Genomic DNA, 17,440 nt, shown 5'->3' with positions numbered 1-17,440 from the left:
CCTATAAGGATGCTGGAAGCCAGGGTAAAGTCGAGTTCCAGCAACAGGCAACAATCGGAAAGGTGACGAAGAGCGTAGCGGCAAAATAAGTTCTAAAAAGATCACCGCCAGGGTGAACATCAGTCATCGGGAGTCGGAGTACGCAGGACCGATGACTCGTTCCCGGGCTAGGACGACGTAACACCGAGACCCTGGTCTTTTAAGGAGGAAGCAATGTCGCAGAAGAAACTGAGTAGCACCGTCGGTGTGGTGTAGAAGTTATGATACTAGACTGTTACATGGAGGGTCGTGAGTTCAAAAGTCAGCTGAACTATAAAATTTTAATTTTGATGTCCGGTTCTAGGACTTTCTAGAAGTATCCACAAATATCAAGAATCATTGTACTGGAATGTTCTGTAACTGTATATACACCGTATGTGTTCTGACCGGAGGCAGTTCGCTCCGGGCTCTAGTATGTGCAAGTGCTAAATAAACCTTCGTTAAGAGAAGTTAGTGTTCGTCATTCATCTAATTATACCTTCTTCTACGTGACAATATGAAAACAAATTTCAATACAGTTACACAACAGCTTGGTAACTTGAAAGAAAATTAACGATTTGTCACAAGGTTTTTCACACTTCAAAACAGAGCAAAAACAGGTGTTGGAAGATTTCCAAAACAGTGTCACACAAAAATTCAATTATCTGACAGAATATCCACACACAGAGATATATGAAAATTAAAAAGAAATGAGAATACAATTAAAACAGGAGGATATTTCTGACGTTAGAGAAAGTATTGACGTTTTGAACGAAAAGGTAGGTTCAATTAGTGACAATGAAGAACATGTAGAAAGTGAATTAAAGAAAATCACGGACACGAATGATAATATAAGAGCAAATCAAAACCAAATGTGTAATACTAGAAAGAAAGTGATCACTACTGTCAACAAGCTACACAAGGACTATCAAGGTTTACCATTGGCAGTAGAGGAGCTAGCATTAAGAGCTGAAAGCTAGGAATTAGAGTCTGACTGTGCCAGAAAATAAAGAACTGAGACAGGGAAAAATTTAGATGATAATAACCAAAAGAGCAAAAGCAGGTACCTTAGGACAAAGTAGCGAAGTATATGTATGCGCAGTAGAAGAGGCCATGGGGAAAAGTAGGTCAGGCTGCTAATATTCAACTACCTGTGCCCAAGACGGATGCGTGTAATAGTTATCCACATCTTGTGACAAGGCCGACATCGAGCGCAAGTGAAGACTACAAAATTCGTAGCCGGCCGCGGTGGCCGAGCGGTTGTAGGCGCTTCAGTCAGGAGCCACGCGACTGCTACGGTCGCAGGTTCGAATCCTGCCTCGGCCATGGATGTGTGTGATGTGGTTAGATTAGTTATGTTTAAGTAGTTCTAAGTTCTAGGGGACTCATGACCTCAGATGTTATGTCCCATAGTGCTCAGAGCCATAGAAAATTCGTAATTTAACTACAGCAGTACCTACAGCACTTGCTCCGCACACATGTAACAACATACCGGTGTCAGATAATGCCGCATGTTTAACGTCCATCTTCGCTGTGGAAGGGTTGCTTACACATGGGTAGTTTCCCTCGTATTCGGCAGATGGAAAGTGGATGAGCCCGGTAGTTTTTTCAGTGCGTTCCGCAATGTATTTCCGCGTAACCGCAAAGAGGCTCAAAAGATAAGATTTGTTCTCGGTTGCACCCAAGATGACGTTCTTTTGGGGGTCACTGAAATGGGAGAGCGTTGTCACAGTTACGAGCAATATGAAGGTACTTTCTTGAACAACTACTGGTAGGAAGCCGTTAAGACGTAAAATCTTTAACCCGCCTCCATTTAATAGGCAAACGTGGAAGCTTGCGGGGTTATTTCGAAAAGTATTTAAATAAGGCCAGATATTGGACCAACCCCATATCACAAGTGAATGTATTGAAGATATTAAAGAACAGACTTCTGTCATGGATAAGGGAAAAATTAGTAACCACAGTTTAGGTTTCCATTGACCTCATTTATGAAGAGGCACCGTGGCAACATAAAGCGGCAAATAAACAAACACCTCAGCCCGTCTTTGGAAACCAACCTGTAAATAATAATGTTGCTACACAACAGGCATGGCAACCGTATCCGACACAGTACATACAAAAAGGGAATGGATATGGTAATGAAAATGGGACGAACAAAAGATTTAAGCGAGGTTATCAGAACAACAGGAACAATTATAACGGACAAGCGAACTACGGTCCCCCAGTACAAGACATCCGTCGCCCGCCAGTGGTAACAGTCAGCCAGTGCAGTGGCAAGCGGTCGCCAACAGTCAAATGCCAGAGCGGACTTTAATATCGCAACTACCAACGGAAATTCGCGCGAAGATGGGTCACGCGCCGCCTATGGTTCAAATGGCTCTGAGCACTATGGGACTTAACATCTATGGTCATCAGTCCCCTAGAACTTAGAACTACTTAAACCTAACCGACCTAAGGACATCACACAACACCCAGTCATCACGAGGCAGAGAAAATCCCTGACCCCGCCGGGAATCGAACCCGGGAACCCGGGCACGGGAAGCGAGAACGCTACCACACGACCACGAGCTGCGGACGCGCGCCGCCAATGGCACGAACTGGCGGAGCACAACGGGCTGTACAGCTCTCTGAAATCACTCCGGCCACCGAGGTCAACGCTCCAGCACCGGCGGAAGACTCCAACCAGGCACAGAGACGCCCACGCTGCTGACAAGGGAAGGAGTGGGGGCAATACACTTACAAACACACGTTTTGGGAGATACGACGAACAAGATGACATGAAAGATGATTTATACCGACTTGGGGAGGAAGTTCAGGAAAACTTGTACGAAGAGCAGGTACAGGCAGTTACGAAGACAACGATATTTGACATGGAAGTACACTTAGTTCTAGTCACAGGTGCAACGACAAACTTAATGTCAACTGAATTTTTCCAAGAATTAATGAAAAGAGGTAAAATTCCCAAGTTCCCAGCGCAAATTGTAGAATACGGACGGCCACTGGAAACTAACCAAAAGTATTGGTTACAAGCACTTATTCCATTGAAAATAGTACACTTTACAGTCAAACGTAATTTCCTCATCACTGACAAATTAATAGCAAATTGTTCGATTGGAATGGACACGTTTAGGACTTATAAGACGCAAATTGGCACTGAAAGTGGTAAATGCTACTTCAGTGAAAATGAACAGGTATTTTCTGCCGGTTTAATAAAAACGTTAGACAAGAAGGTCAAGCAGAAGGAGGAGTCTGATGCGACAGTTCAGTTTGTATTTTCTACTGTATTATTTGCAAACACTCAGCATAATGAACACATGCCAGAATTGGATGTAAACTATGAAATGGTGGAGCAAAAGGTAAGTGAGTCCAGCACCTTAAGTGAACGGGAGGAACAGGATTTTACAGATGTGTTTTTTTAAGTATGTACATGTATTTGCAGAACAACCCGGAGTTTTCAAGGATTATCAGTACAATATGGATGTTTACCCAAGTGCAACTTTATGTGTATCATCATATGCCATTCCTTAGACGTAAAAAGAGGCTTAGTTAATGCAAATACGCTCAGTCTCACCGATATGGAGAAGGATTTCTGTCTGTGCAGAGACGCCTCCTCGCATGGTCTGGGGACGTGTCTGTTCCAGATGAGGCTGAAAAGGACTGTACATGGTGTACATAATAATAATAACTTAATTTCAGTTTTATTTTAAATACTAGTGTTAAGGAAAGATGTTTAGAAATATAAGATTTTTACTTATATTTTGATATATATGAAGTAGCAGGTAAGTAAAATTGAGAGCGATATTAGACAATAGAGCGCTTCAATAGAGCGCTTCGCTTGATGCGAAGAGCGGCGAACCAGAGTAGAACTTGCGACACGCGCTGTGGAGTAATCGTAACTGTGAGATACGTCAGCAGACGAGGTGAAAGCAAGAAGTCGCGCGCATGCGCGTGTAAACACTGCCGCAGGAGATTTAGTTCTTTGACAGCCGACATGGTAGACGACTGCCAGCGAACGCACACACGTATTTATAGGAATTATATACATATAGGAAGAAAGAAGGAATAATTAGAAACTCTCAACACTCAGTTGTCTCTTTATGATATGTGTATGAACGTGATCATTATAAACAGCATTATCATTTCTACACGTCGAATGACAACATCTACGGCAATTAAACACGTGTCGTGAGTACTTAAATTAGACGTCGTCTTAAGTAAACAATGTCTATTTCATGTAGTAGGAGCATAACAAGAATCTACCATGAACAATGCTGATTGAGAGTCTTCTTGTAACACGGTTTGAGTCATATACCTTTTCCTTAGGAATCCGATGGGCCGGCAGTCAAATAGATTCCTTCCTTCTTTCCTAGAGGTGATGCTAAGCGTAGTTAGACAAGCGTTCCCTAGAATTTAGAACTACTTAAACCTAACTAACCTAAGGACATCACACACATCCATGCCCGAGGCAGGATTCGAACCTGCGACCGTAGCGGTCACGCGGTTCCAGACTGAAGCGCCTAGAACCGCTCGGCCGCACCGGCCGGCCGAATGTATTAAATCTAATTTTGTTAATAACAGTAGGTTTAAAGAGTAACAGCATAGAAAATCAGACACTTTATGCAAAATAAGTAAGTGATTAATAGAGTTGGACGACAATTCGGCAAGGGACCTGTGTAAAAGTGATTTTTTTTTTCAAAATTGAACGATTAGTACTCGTATGCAAACCTACAAAAATTTTTACTAAACTATGTTCACCTCTGAATAAATGGAGAAGTGTTTTATTAGGAACTTACCTTATCGTTGGGTGCTCGTCGAAGGATTTCCTCTCTGCTCAATCAGCACGTTACGACAGGTAAACAATGGATCCCGGGGCGTAAAATTGGAGTCTTCTGTCACTGCATCGAAATTACCGCAAGCAAGCACACCGTTTCCACGAAATGAACAAATACTTGTGGAGGAATACACTGTGAGACACACGGCGACTTCGCTGTTTCACTCCGCATGAAATGGACCCGCACGAGTTAAAAGAATTCAGCGAGGACGCAACCGTTACAGTGCCACTGCCATGCCGCTAACTACTTGCCACGCAAGTGGGCGCAACAATGAACAGGACTTGACCAAGCGTTGTCGAATACGCACAGTGTTCACCCCCTTTTTATAAACCGTTTTCCTTGTAATTATTTGTATTAATATATGTAGATATAATGTAAAGCTGACGTGTCCACTTAACATGACATTACTCTTTCTAAAAGACCGAGAAATAAAATGCTTAAATGGCTTTGACCCCTCCCCCCCCCCCCACATCGCTACTGGATAGCAACCGATTAATCACACGATACTGCCTAGCACTGTACACCCCCATACGATGTCAGGGTACAGTGGGGGGCAATTGTGCAACGCCACCGCAGAAGACGGCAAAGATAGGCTTTCAAAATTCTCTTTGTAACAACAGAGCACTGTCCGGGGAATATTCAATTTTTCAACAATTTTTGTCTCAATTTCGCTTAAGAGTACTTGTGTTTTAGATCTCACACGAAAAGGATGTGTAATTTTTACTCCTGCGTCAACAATGAGTGTAGTGTATGCCATGTGTGGTAAAAATCCAAAATGGAAAAATACATATACATTAAGAGTTATCATAGATGCAAGAGTATATATATATATATATATATATATATATATATATATATATATATATATGCACGAACCGTCAAGATTTAATGGTTGGACTGTATAATCGGCAACCACAGAAAATTAGAGGTAAAGTCAGCGCAACTTTATATATATATATATATATATATATATATATATATATATATATATACAGGGTGAGTCACCTAACATTACCGCTGGATGTATTTCGTAAACCACATCAAATACTGACGAATCGACTCTTCCACAGTTCGATCGTGTGTACCGGAGAGCACCGAATTACGTAGGGATCCAAAGGGAACGGTGATGGACCTTAGGTACAGAAGAGACTGGAACAGCACATTACATCCACATGCTGACATCTTTTTATTGGTCTTTTTCACTGACGCACATGTACATTACCATGAGGGGTGAGATACACGTACACACGTGGTTTCCGTTTTCAATTACGGAGTGGAATAGAGTGTGTGCCGACATGTCAGACCAATAGATGTTCAACGTGGTGACCATCATTTGCTGCACACAATTGCAATCTCGTCGTGGTGCACGCCGCAGCACATCTGGTGTAATGTCGCCGCAGGCTGCCACAATACGTTGTTTCATATCCTCTGGGCTTGTAGGCACATCACGGTACACAATCTCCTTTAACGTACCCCACAGAAAGAAGTCCAGAGGTGTAAGATCAGGAGAACGGACTGGCCAATTTATGCGTCCTCCACGTCCTATGAAACACCCGTCGAACATCCTGTCAAGGGTCAGCCTAGTGTTAATTGCGGAATGTGCAGGTGCACCATCATGCTGATACCACATACGTCGACGTGTTTCCAGCGGGACATTTTCGAGCAACGTTGGCAGATCATTCTGTAGAAACGCGATGTATGTTGCAGCTGTTTGGGCCCCTGCAATGAAGTGAGGATCAATGAGGTGGTCGCCAATGATTCCGCACCATACATTTACAGTCCACGGTCGCTGTCGCTCTACCTGTCTGAGCCAGCGAGCATTGTCCACTGACCAGTAATGCATGTTCCGCAGATTCACTGCCCCGTGGTTTGTGAAACCAGCTTCATCGGTAAACAGGTAGAACTGCAACGCATTCTCTGTTAATGCCCACTGACACAATTTCACTCGATTATTAAAGTCATCACCATGTAATTGCTGATGTAGTGACACACGATACGGGTGAAAGCGGTGACGATGCAGTATGCGCATGACACTACTTTGACTCAGTCCATCGGCTCTCGCAATCTCCTGTGTACTCATGTGTGCGTTCATGGCAACAGCAGCTAACGCACCAACTGCACCCGCTTCTCCTGTGACGGGCCTGTTACGGATCCGTTTGCGTGCTACGACCATACCTGTTGCATACAGTTGGCGGTAGATGTTTTGCAATGTGCGGCACATTGGATGCTCTCTGTCCGGGTACCGTTCTGCATACACTCTGCGGGCTTAAGCTGCATTTCGTCGACACTCGCCATATACGAATATCATCTCCGCCTTTTCAGAGTTCAAATACACCATGGTCACAGTTCCTACAACACTGCACTATCACAGACGTCTGGTAACACGGTGTACTACAGTTGGTCTGCGTGCGGCGACGAATGCAGCAAGCGCTACATGCGGACACTGCGACAGCTAGTCCAAACCACAACAGTGTACTACAGCCACACTCGTAAACACGGTCGTCATCGTAAACATGTCCCTGCAGATGCTGCTCGCCGACCGTGGCCCGTGTTTGTTACAACACACAACTGAACGTCGGAGGTTTCAAGCGTCAACTTTAGGTTACAATATCTCCGGATGTAATTAACATTTTACAACGCAACAAACGGCACTGATTACTTATTTCTTTATATATTCAGATGTGCTAACAAAACTAACGTGGTTTCATTTTTAAAAAACGTAGGTTTGTGTTAAAAAACATACTTCCGTGCATTTTTGTATGGTTTGTATTAAACAATTACACTAGCCCCTCTCCTCACGTTCGGTCTGTGGAATCGGACCGTCAGTATTTGATGTGGTTTACGAAATATATCCAGCGGTAACGTTAGGTGACTCACCCTATATATATATATATATATATATATATATGTGTGTGTGTGTGTGTGTGTGTGTGTGTGTGTGTGTGTAATAATCGAACAACTGACTTTTTGTTAGGCATCAAGTAAGCTGCAAAATATGGATTGTGTAACTTCAGTATTGGTACGTTGCATCGTATTTTTCTTCGGCTGCGAGGAAGACTGTTCACGGAACCAGATTTAGTTTCAACACGAATTCATGCTTTAATTCCAGTACTGCAAGTAGTAACTATCTCTCATTACATAAATTTCATGCCGTTTCATATTCTATGTATTAGCTGTTGGGCTGCCTTCCAGCACTGTTAATCCAAAATGGGCCAACAAAACTAACACAAGCATTAATAATAATAACAGTATAATTATAACAATAATAATATGTGTAACTTGTCTGACAAAAGAAAGAATTGTTTTTGTGGAATTTTGTTGGTTTGTATATAATTAAGTACAGTTTAGGGCAATATCAAAATAATGTGTAAGCTTTCGCAACTCTCCGTTTCGCATGCGTGTAAGTGGGAGTTTTCGTGCTTTTCCATTTTTTAGGATAAATGTCCAAGATTCCTACCGGACGGAGACTCGACCCTGGGACCTTTGTCTTTCGCGGGCAAATGCTCTACCGACTGAGCTACCCAAGCACGAAGCACGAACCGCCCTCACAGTTTTATGGTTCAAATGGCTCTGAGCACTATGGGACTTAACATCTGAGGTCATCAGTCTCCTAGAACTTAGAACTACTTAAACCTAACTAACCTAAGGACATCACACACATCCATGCCCCAGGCAGGATTCGAACCTGCGACCTGGCGGTCACGCGGTTCCAGACTGCAGCGCGTAGAACCACACGGCCACACCGGCCGGCTCACAGTTTTACTTTTCTGTTAGCATTTAAAATAGATTCAACACAGTTCATGTTTACACTGCACATGAAAGCTGATTCCTGCACTGTAAGCAATCAGCTCCAAAGAGAAAGTGCCATTTGTGGAAATGATGAAACTGAAGTAGTAATGTCTACCAACATGGTCACTTGAGTAAAATACAAATGAGGCGTTGAGATCCGTAAGAGCCTAAAGCACACCGCCGTCGATCCCACATTTAAGCAAATATGAGAGAAACCAGTGATACAGATTTTCCTGAATTTTCATATATGCAATATGGGCCTACAGCACAGGTAACCCTGACTCACTGTAAAATCAACAGTTTTCAGAAGCATTAATAAATGCTACAGTCTCACAATCGACGCCGATGTGCTTTACGCCCTTATGACTGATTCTCAGCGCCTCAAATAGATTACTGTACGACAAAATTTATAACATAGGTTACATTCAGTACAACTTTTAACATATACCGACGTCCGATCTATAGCATATAGTTAGTGAATCAGCATGCCTGAAAAGTTTGCTTTATCATATAACAGGATTTATGTCAGGGGAAAAGGGAGAAACGTCTGCCGCAGTGTTCTACCATCTGGTGGCACTGACGTAAACTTCTAGTTGAGTGGCACATCGTGAGGCGTGCATGTTGTTTATCAAATCCCTTTGTTTTTGACCCTTAGTGCAATTACGTCACGCGAGTTGCGCATGCGCAAAAGCTCACTAAAACGTGCACAGCTGAGGGTGTGCTCACGACCCTGTTACCAAGTTTCACGAAGCCTAGAGGAGCACTAGCGCGTTAGATTTAAGTGCCGTGTACCGCGCTAGAGTGGCCGCGCGGTTTAATGCCTCATGTCAAGGTTCGCGCGGCCCCTCCGCCGGCGATTCGAGTCCTCCCTCGGGCACGGATGTGTGTGTTGTTCTTAGCACAACTTAGTTTAAGTAGTGTGTAAGTCTAAGTACCGGTGACCTCAGCAGTTTGGTCCCTTAGGAATTCACACACAAGTGTTGTGTGTTTCAGAGTGCAGCATCTGTGTTACGTTTAACAGCGTTCAAAGGAAAATAACTAATAAATCCGCAAGGTGTCGAAAGTTAGGGTGTTCACGTGCTCTTGTGCTCATACACAGCAGCCGCCACTGACATTATTAAACTAGTCAATTACTGTACTGCATAAACGTGTTTTATTTACTTTCTCTTTATTTCTGTTAGCTTTTAAATAGAAATATTAGATTGTCAGCAGCGATTTGTTTTTAATTCAGTGCACAACGTACAGTAATATCATTCAGTCTTACTCATTATCAAATGGTTCTTGAAAGTCTGCGACTGTAAAAACAAAGATTTTGCTTGTTAAGCAGTAATACTTCCGTTTACACAATGACAGCAGCAAGCTGAGATCAGATTTGTGGTGTCGGGTAGGATGCTGAATCATCCAACATGTTACACAAACGAATGAATTTTCAACCTCAATGATCTGATGATAGGGGACGCGGTAGTTGCTCTTATCCGAGAAAGAAATCTCCAAACGCAATGAGAGATAAAACAATCAGTCCTGACTTCTGTTAGGGCTGCTCAAAGGCGCACGAAAACAGCATAACAAAAAAAGGCTAGATCTCTGGAATTCTCAACAGCAATGTTAATTAAGCCTTCTAACTACATTTCAAAATTGCTTGTTTACCCGACTATTGTTTGCTTTCACTATAAATAGAAACTGTCTGTTAAACGTACCTCTGAAAAATATCCAAGACAGTGCTTCCGAGCGTGAAATGTCGTTCGAGTTACCAGTAGAATATCCGAATGTAAATCAATAAAGAAATTCGCCTGTATCTACATGGAAATATACATCGGCAATTACAAAACTAAACTTGTTCACATTACAGTAAAACCATGAAAATAGTGTAGCAGCTCGCACCTCGTAAATATCACGCTTAAGATGACACATGACAAGATAAACACACCTCACAATGGGAATCATTTCCAAACGAGTCGCTTCTGTGAGTGACAGGAACAAATACCGTTGATTAACAAACACACGATTCCGTGCTAACAGGCGGCTAGTACCACCCAGCACGACGTTGCAAGGTGAGGCGGCTAGGTTTCCAGTTGGCTTCAAATAAGATGGCGCGTTGGCCAATCTGTGTGCTTACGTAAACCATTGTTAACGCAACACTACAATGCCCGTCCGCCGAAAAAGGCGGGAGACAGCAAAAAGTTGTAGAGGCTAAGGCTCGCCAGCTAGCAGCTGCTGCTAAGTAGTTCGCTGCCAAGATATCGATCACTGTATCCTTACGACCGATTTTAAACAAACGTTTTTGTAAATAAATGAACAGGCCGTGCAAAACATTATGCCTGGCGTTTTTGACCACAGGACGTTTAACTGTGTGAGTACTATTTTGAACACTCTACTGGAATAGTTGGTCAGTGAATACAGGGTAGATGTCATCGATTCTCACAGACAATACTCTCAAGAAGTCACGATTCTACAGCACGACAGACACAAGCTCAAACTCAAGGTGCAACATGGTTATTTTCAGAAATTTCCCTAACTATAACCAACTCTACCACTGTTGTTAGAGAACTAGATGCTATGCTCTACGTGCAGACATTAACCCTGAAAATTTCACCATACCTTTCAGTGCGAGAATCATTCGCTGCAGTAGTGGGTTGCACCCGTCGACGCTCATGAAATCGGCGTGATCGGTGAAATGGTCAAAATCGGTGGTGGTGATGGCGTGGACGATTTCGGGATCCCTCACCAGCAACACTGGGCTCGCTAAATTGTAGACCCCCGCATAAGAGTAGGGCTCCAGCTGTCGGTACAGACGGGCAGCGACGTCGACGAAGGACCTCCTGCCCAGCACCACGTCCAGCATGTTGCCCACCAGCGGCAGCGGGGGGGCCCAGGGGACGCCGCGGCGCGAGAAGAACGTGCAGTAGCGCCGCCACCGGTACAGAGCCAGGGAGGCGGCCCCCACCGCCAGCAGCAGCAGAGCAGCCGCAGGCAGCCACCACGGGAGCACCATCTCCTGCCGAGTCCAGCCAGTCGCTCGTTCCGTTACAGGTCTCTCGACAGTTGGCGGCTTACGCAGGCCGTACTAATGTCTCGATCAACGTAAAATCAACGCGTCACAAAGAAGCAAACGTAAATAATGAAGCTACCGGTACCACAGGTCTGCTTTAACCATGACATCATTAACATGGTGCAAATAAACACTCATCGAAACCAAAACATTCGTAAAATACGTGCTATAACAATAACTTCACAAGACCTGCCCCAGAAGTACTAGACCTAACAAAGAAAATACAAAAAGTCTGAGATAAACACATCTTTATTTTCCTGCATAGTCTCCTTTCAGCTCGATAATTTCCCAACAAAGTTCAATAGCTTCAGTACCCTACTCACAATGAGGTGGTAAAAGTCGTGGGATACCTCCTAATATGGTGTCGGACGTCCTTTCGCCCGGCATAGTGCAGCTACTCGATGTAGCACAGACTCAACAAGCCATTGTAAGTCTCCTCCAGAAATGTTGTGCCCTTCTGCCTGTATAGCATCCATAACTGCGAAGTGTTAGCGTCAGAGGATTTTGTGCACAAACGAATTTCTCGAATATGTTCCATAAATGTTGCATGGGATTCATGCCGGGCGATATGGGTGGATGTTCTTTAACACTCGAACGCCCAGAGGGGTCAGAATGACTGTTTTAAGTTTTCCAAGTGCAAGCTGTGTTTTAAAGACTGATTCAAGCGACATATACTTTCGTGTCATTTATTTATTTCGCATGTGCTCTCATTATATTAAAAAAAACAGTGCATTTCGCCTAACTGATTATCACCTTCTTCCAGTTTCACCTTTAACGTCGGGAGGGGTCGTGTTGACCTCTTTAGAAAACAGCTATAATTTTGTTTATATTTATGCCATACATTTACCTCTTGCATCCTTAAGCCTCGGCTACTTTACTCTGTAGTGCAATAATTTACTTTCGTTCGTCTTATTGCCGAATGAAATTACAACATTGGACTTGGTTCACCGTTGTTCGTCATTCTCTTGTAAGAATCAGTCTTTCAAAGGTGACTGTGAGCTGAAGATTAAAATGAATCAGAAAGAATATTTACGGGAGGAAGAGATTCTTGCAGAGTTACGAAGAGGAAGAGTTTTTACCGCAGACATTGAGAGAAGATGAATCATCTAATACAAATGATTCTGATTCTTCAGATACAGATAATGGAAGTTTACAGTCTCGTCAGTATATTATTATTATTGTTATTATTGCTACTAATTTATAATCATCATATTCTTATCTACATATTGTGCTACTGTACTTAAATTAGATTTTATGGTAGCTTTCTTACATTTGTTCTATTATTCGTGCTCTGTAGATCGAGAAGAATCATGTAACAGGAGATAATTCTGTTCCTCTGAGTGTAGACTAAGACACTGCTGCTTCATCGTCTGATGAAAGACGTAACATGCTCTGAAGTCCTTGAAGAGTCCTCTGTATTCCACAAAAGTATTAAAACATGATGATATTTCCTTGACAGTCTATCAGCGAAAGAAAGCAAAAAATTTGATAGTAATGGCTTCTCTTTATCCTAGTGTTACCATGAGAAAAAAAACTCCGAAAACTGTAGGCCTATGTTATGACAACAAAACTAAATTTGGGGTTGACACAGTAGACAAAATGGCGAGGCAGTATGGACTCAAGGCTTCCTCAAGAAGATGGCCAGTGCACTCCTTCTACAATATCCTCGACCTAGCAGGAATTAATGCATATGTAGTATTTAGGGCCGTTACTGGGAAGAACATCAAAAGAAGACATTTTATTCAGCAGGTTGCAGATGATCTACGCTCTGAGTATGGGAAGGGTCGCTTTCCTTGTAAGACAACAGACAAGTATGAAAATAATGAAAATGAAGATGAAGACGAAATGTGACAGAATCGCCGTAAATGACAAGTTCTGGAATTCTGCAAATGTAATAAAACTATTTCCAAGTGCAGTGTTTGTAAGAAGGTGGTCTGAGGAAAATGTACAAAGGAAACTGAATACAAATGTGTCCATTGTGTAAAACAATGTAGTAGCTGATGAAAAATTCAATTTTTTATGAATTTAGAACAAAGTAAAGCCTGTGACTTGCTAACACTTGTTTGAGTATTACCAGGTTCAGTGAAATTTGTTTACATGTCAATAAATAATATAATTTCTGTCTGTTCTTTTTATTCACAACTATGTGTGTAAAATGACTATAAATCTTTTAAGTAATAAAATATAATAAATGCTTAAAATTTCGAAATAATAGTTGAGAAACCTTTTTTTAAATCGTAGGGGTTAAAACGACCCCTCTGGGCGCTGGAGAGGCACGCAAAGCCTGGGCGTCCGACAGTCGAACCAGCCACGAACTACTCTGGCCCGGTGACAGGGCGCATTGTCATCCATAAAAATTCCATCGTTGTTCAGGAACAAGTAGCCGAACACAGTCATTCCCAGTCAATGGACGGTTCAACTGGACCAAGAGACGCAGTGTATCCCACGTAAACACAGCCCGTACCATTATGGAGCCGCCACCAGTTTGTTGTGCCTTGTTCACAGTTTGGGCCCGTAGCTTCGTGGGGACTGGGCCACACTCTAATCCTACCAACAGCTCTTACCAGCTCAAGTCTCGATTCGTCTGATCGGGTCACGGTTTTCCAGTCGTCTAGGGTCCAACCGGTATGATCACAAGCTCCGGAGAGGCGCTGCGGGCGATGTTGTGTGGAGAAAGGCCGCCTGCCTCCACAGCTCATTAACGGCAAATTTCGCCCCACTGTCCTAACGGATTCGTTCGTCGTTTACGTCCCGCACTGATTTCTGCTGTCGTCTCATGCAGTGTTCCTCGTCTGTTGGCAGCACTGACAACTCTACGCAGATGCACCTGCCGCCACTCGTTAAGTGATGGCCGCCGGGCACTGCGCTGTCATCGGTGGGAGCTGATGGCCGAAATTTGGTATTCTCGGCGGACTCGTGACGCTGTGAATCTCGGAATATTGAATTCCCTAACGATTTCCGAAATGGAATGTGCCAAGCTTCTAGCTACAACTACGATTCCGCGTTCAAAGTCTGTTAATTCCCTTGATGCTGTCACAATCACGTGGGAAACCTTTTCGCACGACGCAGCTGAGTACGGATGACAGCTCCCCTGATCCACTGCTCTTTTATATTTCGTGTAAGCGACACTACCGCTATATGCATGTATGCATACTGCTGCCCCATAACTCTCGTGACCACGGTGTGTAGTGGGAACCGTCGAGCTCCGCAAAATTACCATCAACTGCAGACTCAACATCCTCAATTTTTGCAAATCTCTAACACCGAGCCATTTCTTCAAGTTTGGCAAAGAAAGTAAGCAGAGGGGCTGAATCTGGCGAATAGGGTCCATGAGGATGCAAATTTTGGCCTACACGATAATGGATGTTTGTGAACTGGTGCATTTTCAAGATGAAACAAAACTTACGTTTTCCCTAATTGCGGCTATTTTTGCTTGACTTCATTACTCAAACGCTGCACAAAGTACGCATAATACTTACAATTAATTGCTTTATCAATTTGAAGATAATCAGTCAAAATTATACCACATGCATCCTAAAGAAAAGATGCCATGGTTTTGCCTGAGATGGGACCGTCTTGGCCTTCTTTGGAGCTAATTCTCCCCTTTAAGTCCACTGTTTTGACTGTTGGGATAAGGCGTATGTGAATAGAGGAGGATGTGGATGTGGTGTGAGAAACGAAGAGTGAAAGGAAGATTACAATTTACCATTCCATGGACGATGAGATGACGTATCAGGTGATGGGCCCATGTTTCATCTAGTTATGAATCGACACAAAAACTAGCCTTTATTGTAGCGAACCATCGCCAAACATTTGACTGAAATATCCTCAAGACGCTGTTTTCGTTCCATTGCGAGCAATCGCTTCGCCCATTTCGCACACAGCTTTGTCAGGTCCAAACTGACAGTGTATGACGTGCAGCACTTTTGAAACGACTGGGATGTTCGCTGTCTCGTTACTTACAGTCGTCGGTCATCTAAAACCAGTTTGTGGATTTTTTCATTATTTCTAGTGTAGTCACCTTGTTTGGTGGCCCACAGTGATGTTCATGTTAACAGCACATATGGCCTCAGTTCCTGTCTGCGATGTAATATTTTAGCGTTGCAAACGAAGGAACAAACTCCCCCAGAGTCGAATCTAGCGTTAATATTATTTTAAATAAAACATTTAAAATAAAAGTATTGTATCACATAACGATGATCAGTTTTACTAATTTTCAAAGGTTCCTGAGAGCGTTCACTGTTGGTGGCAACCAAACAAATACTAAACATCGTAGCATCATCAAATATCAAACTTAAAGTTTATACTGTTGGTACCTTCTACCACAGTCATTTGTTTACACAACAACCGCTATCTCTACGTCAGATCCGATATTTCTGGTTCAGTCCTCGTAGTTACCGTCATGACATCACATTCGTTGGCTTCGCCAACTCTCAAAGAATGAGCCACCTTGCAAGCTAACATAGACATCTGACTACGCTACAGGACACAACTAAAGTTTCGTACTGACAGTCATTAGTTTCGTTAACTCACAAACCGACTGACGGCTTTCTACTTAACGTAGATCTTGGGCTACGACACAGTTCAGTCACCAAAACCTACAGTCCAAAAACATTATGTAGAAGCTTAATAATTATTGCCAATTAAACGTAGGCCCCCGCAGCCGCTGTCTCTGTCCATAAAATTCTTCAGGGTACAAAGTGACCCCACTGTCAGTTTATAAAATTCCTCCAGCGTTCCGGTCACTGCTCCAAAACAGCTTGAGGAAGGCTATTTGCAACGGCTGCCAAAACGTTGGAGGGATTTTATACACTGACAATGTGTCGCGTGCCCTGAAGTATTTTATGTTCGGTTCTGTCTTCATTGGTGCACAATGGCCCCACACGCATCAGTATCCTGCGTCAAGGACCAAGCTTGTCGCCCGCTATCTGTCGGTAAGACCCACTCCAGAAAAAAGTATAGATAATTCTACACCTGTCGAAATGAATTTAACTGTAACCACGCTTCACTATAAACATTCAACCCACTGTAAAGGGTTGAAGTGTAACGTGAGAGTCCCTTATTGCCTCTCTGTTAAAATCTTGAAAGTATTGGTTCCCAGATAAGACAGGTAAAATACTTCTTGCTGCCACATACATCTGTCGTACTGAAAGTTGAAAAACTGAGGCCAATACCTATGCGAATAGACAAGGGTGAGTATGTAGCGTGAGAAACGAAGAGTGAAAGGAAGATTACAGTTTACCGTTCCATCGATGAAGAGGTCATTAGTGCCGGAGCGGTAGCTCGGAATGGGCGAGTGTATGAAAGAAAACTAGCAGTACCCTTTCGAAGGAAACATCCCGGCATTTGTCTCAAACTGTCAAGGAAAACCATCTAAAAACTAAATCGATGTGGGGTAAGGATAGGGTTAAAGAGTAGGGACGAATCAGTAATGTGCGTTATGTGTTCTCCGCCACACACCATACAACGGCTTTCGGCATACAGTTGTAAAATATGAAGATGTTACGAACTGCACAATTAATTGGCATTGCGTCAACAACTCAAGGAACCATTACATTTCTTGTCTGTGGCGCTACTCGACCAGTCAGTTCACTAGAACAACGAGTAAAAATACAGATCGACGTGTATTGAAGTTTAGTAACACTACCCTGGTTCTACATAATGATTAGTGCTTGAAATACCTGGGCAAAGGAAAGTAAATCAGTAAACCACAAAAATTGTGCTACTGCTAGGAAGTAAGATATCAGAAACG

The 17,440-nt window shown here is 43.0% G+C and overlaps 1 protein-coding gene across 1 annotated transcript in view; it reads right to left on the bottom strand.

The window, feature by feature from the left end:
* Positions 1–11,631, bottom strand: part of LOC124776679 (cytochrome P450 9e2-like) — an 89,007-nt gene extending 77,376 nt beyond the window's left edge. Inside the window, exon 1 of the mRNA XM_047251782.1 lies at positions 11,238–11,631. Coding sequence (XP_047107738.1) covers positions 11,238–11,631 — 394 coding nt within the window. The remainder of the gene's footprint in view (positions 1–11,237) is intronic.
* Positions 11,632–17,440: the final 5,809 nt, after the last annotated feature.

Source organism: Schistocerca piceifrons, chromosome 2 (assembly GCF_021461385.2).
Source record: "Schistocerca piceifrons isolate TAMUIC-IGC-003096 chromosome 2, iqSchPice1.1, whole genome shotgun sequence".
Lineage (NCBI taxonomy): Eukaryota > Metazoa > Arthropoda > Insecta > Orthoptera > Acrididae > Schistocerca > Schistocerca piceifrons.
This window is presented reverse-complemented; position numbering and strand designations above follow the sequence as displayed.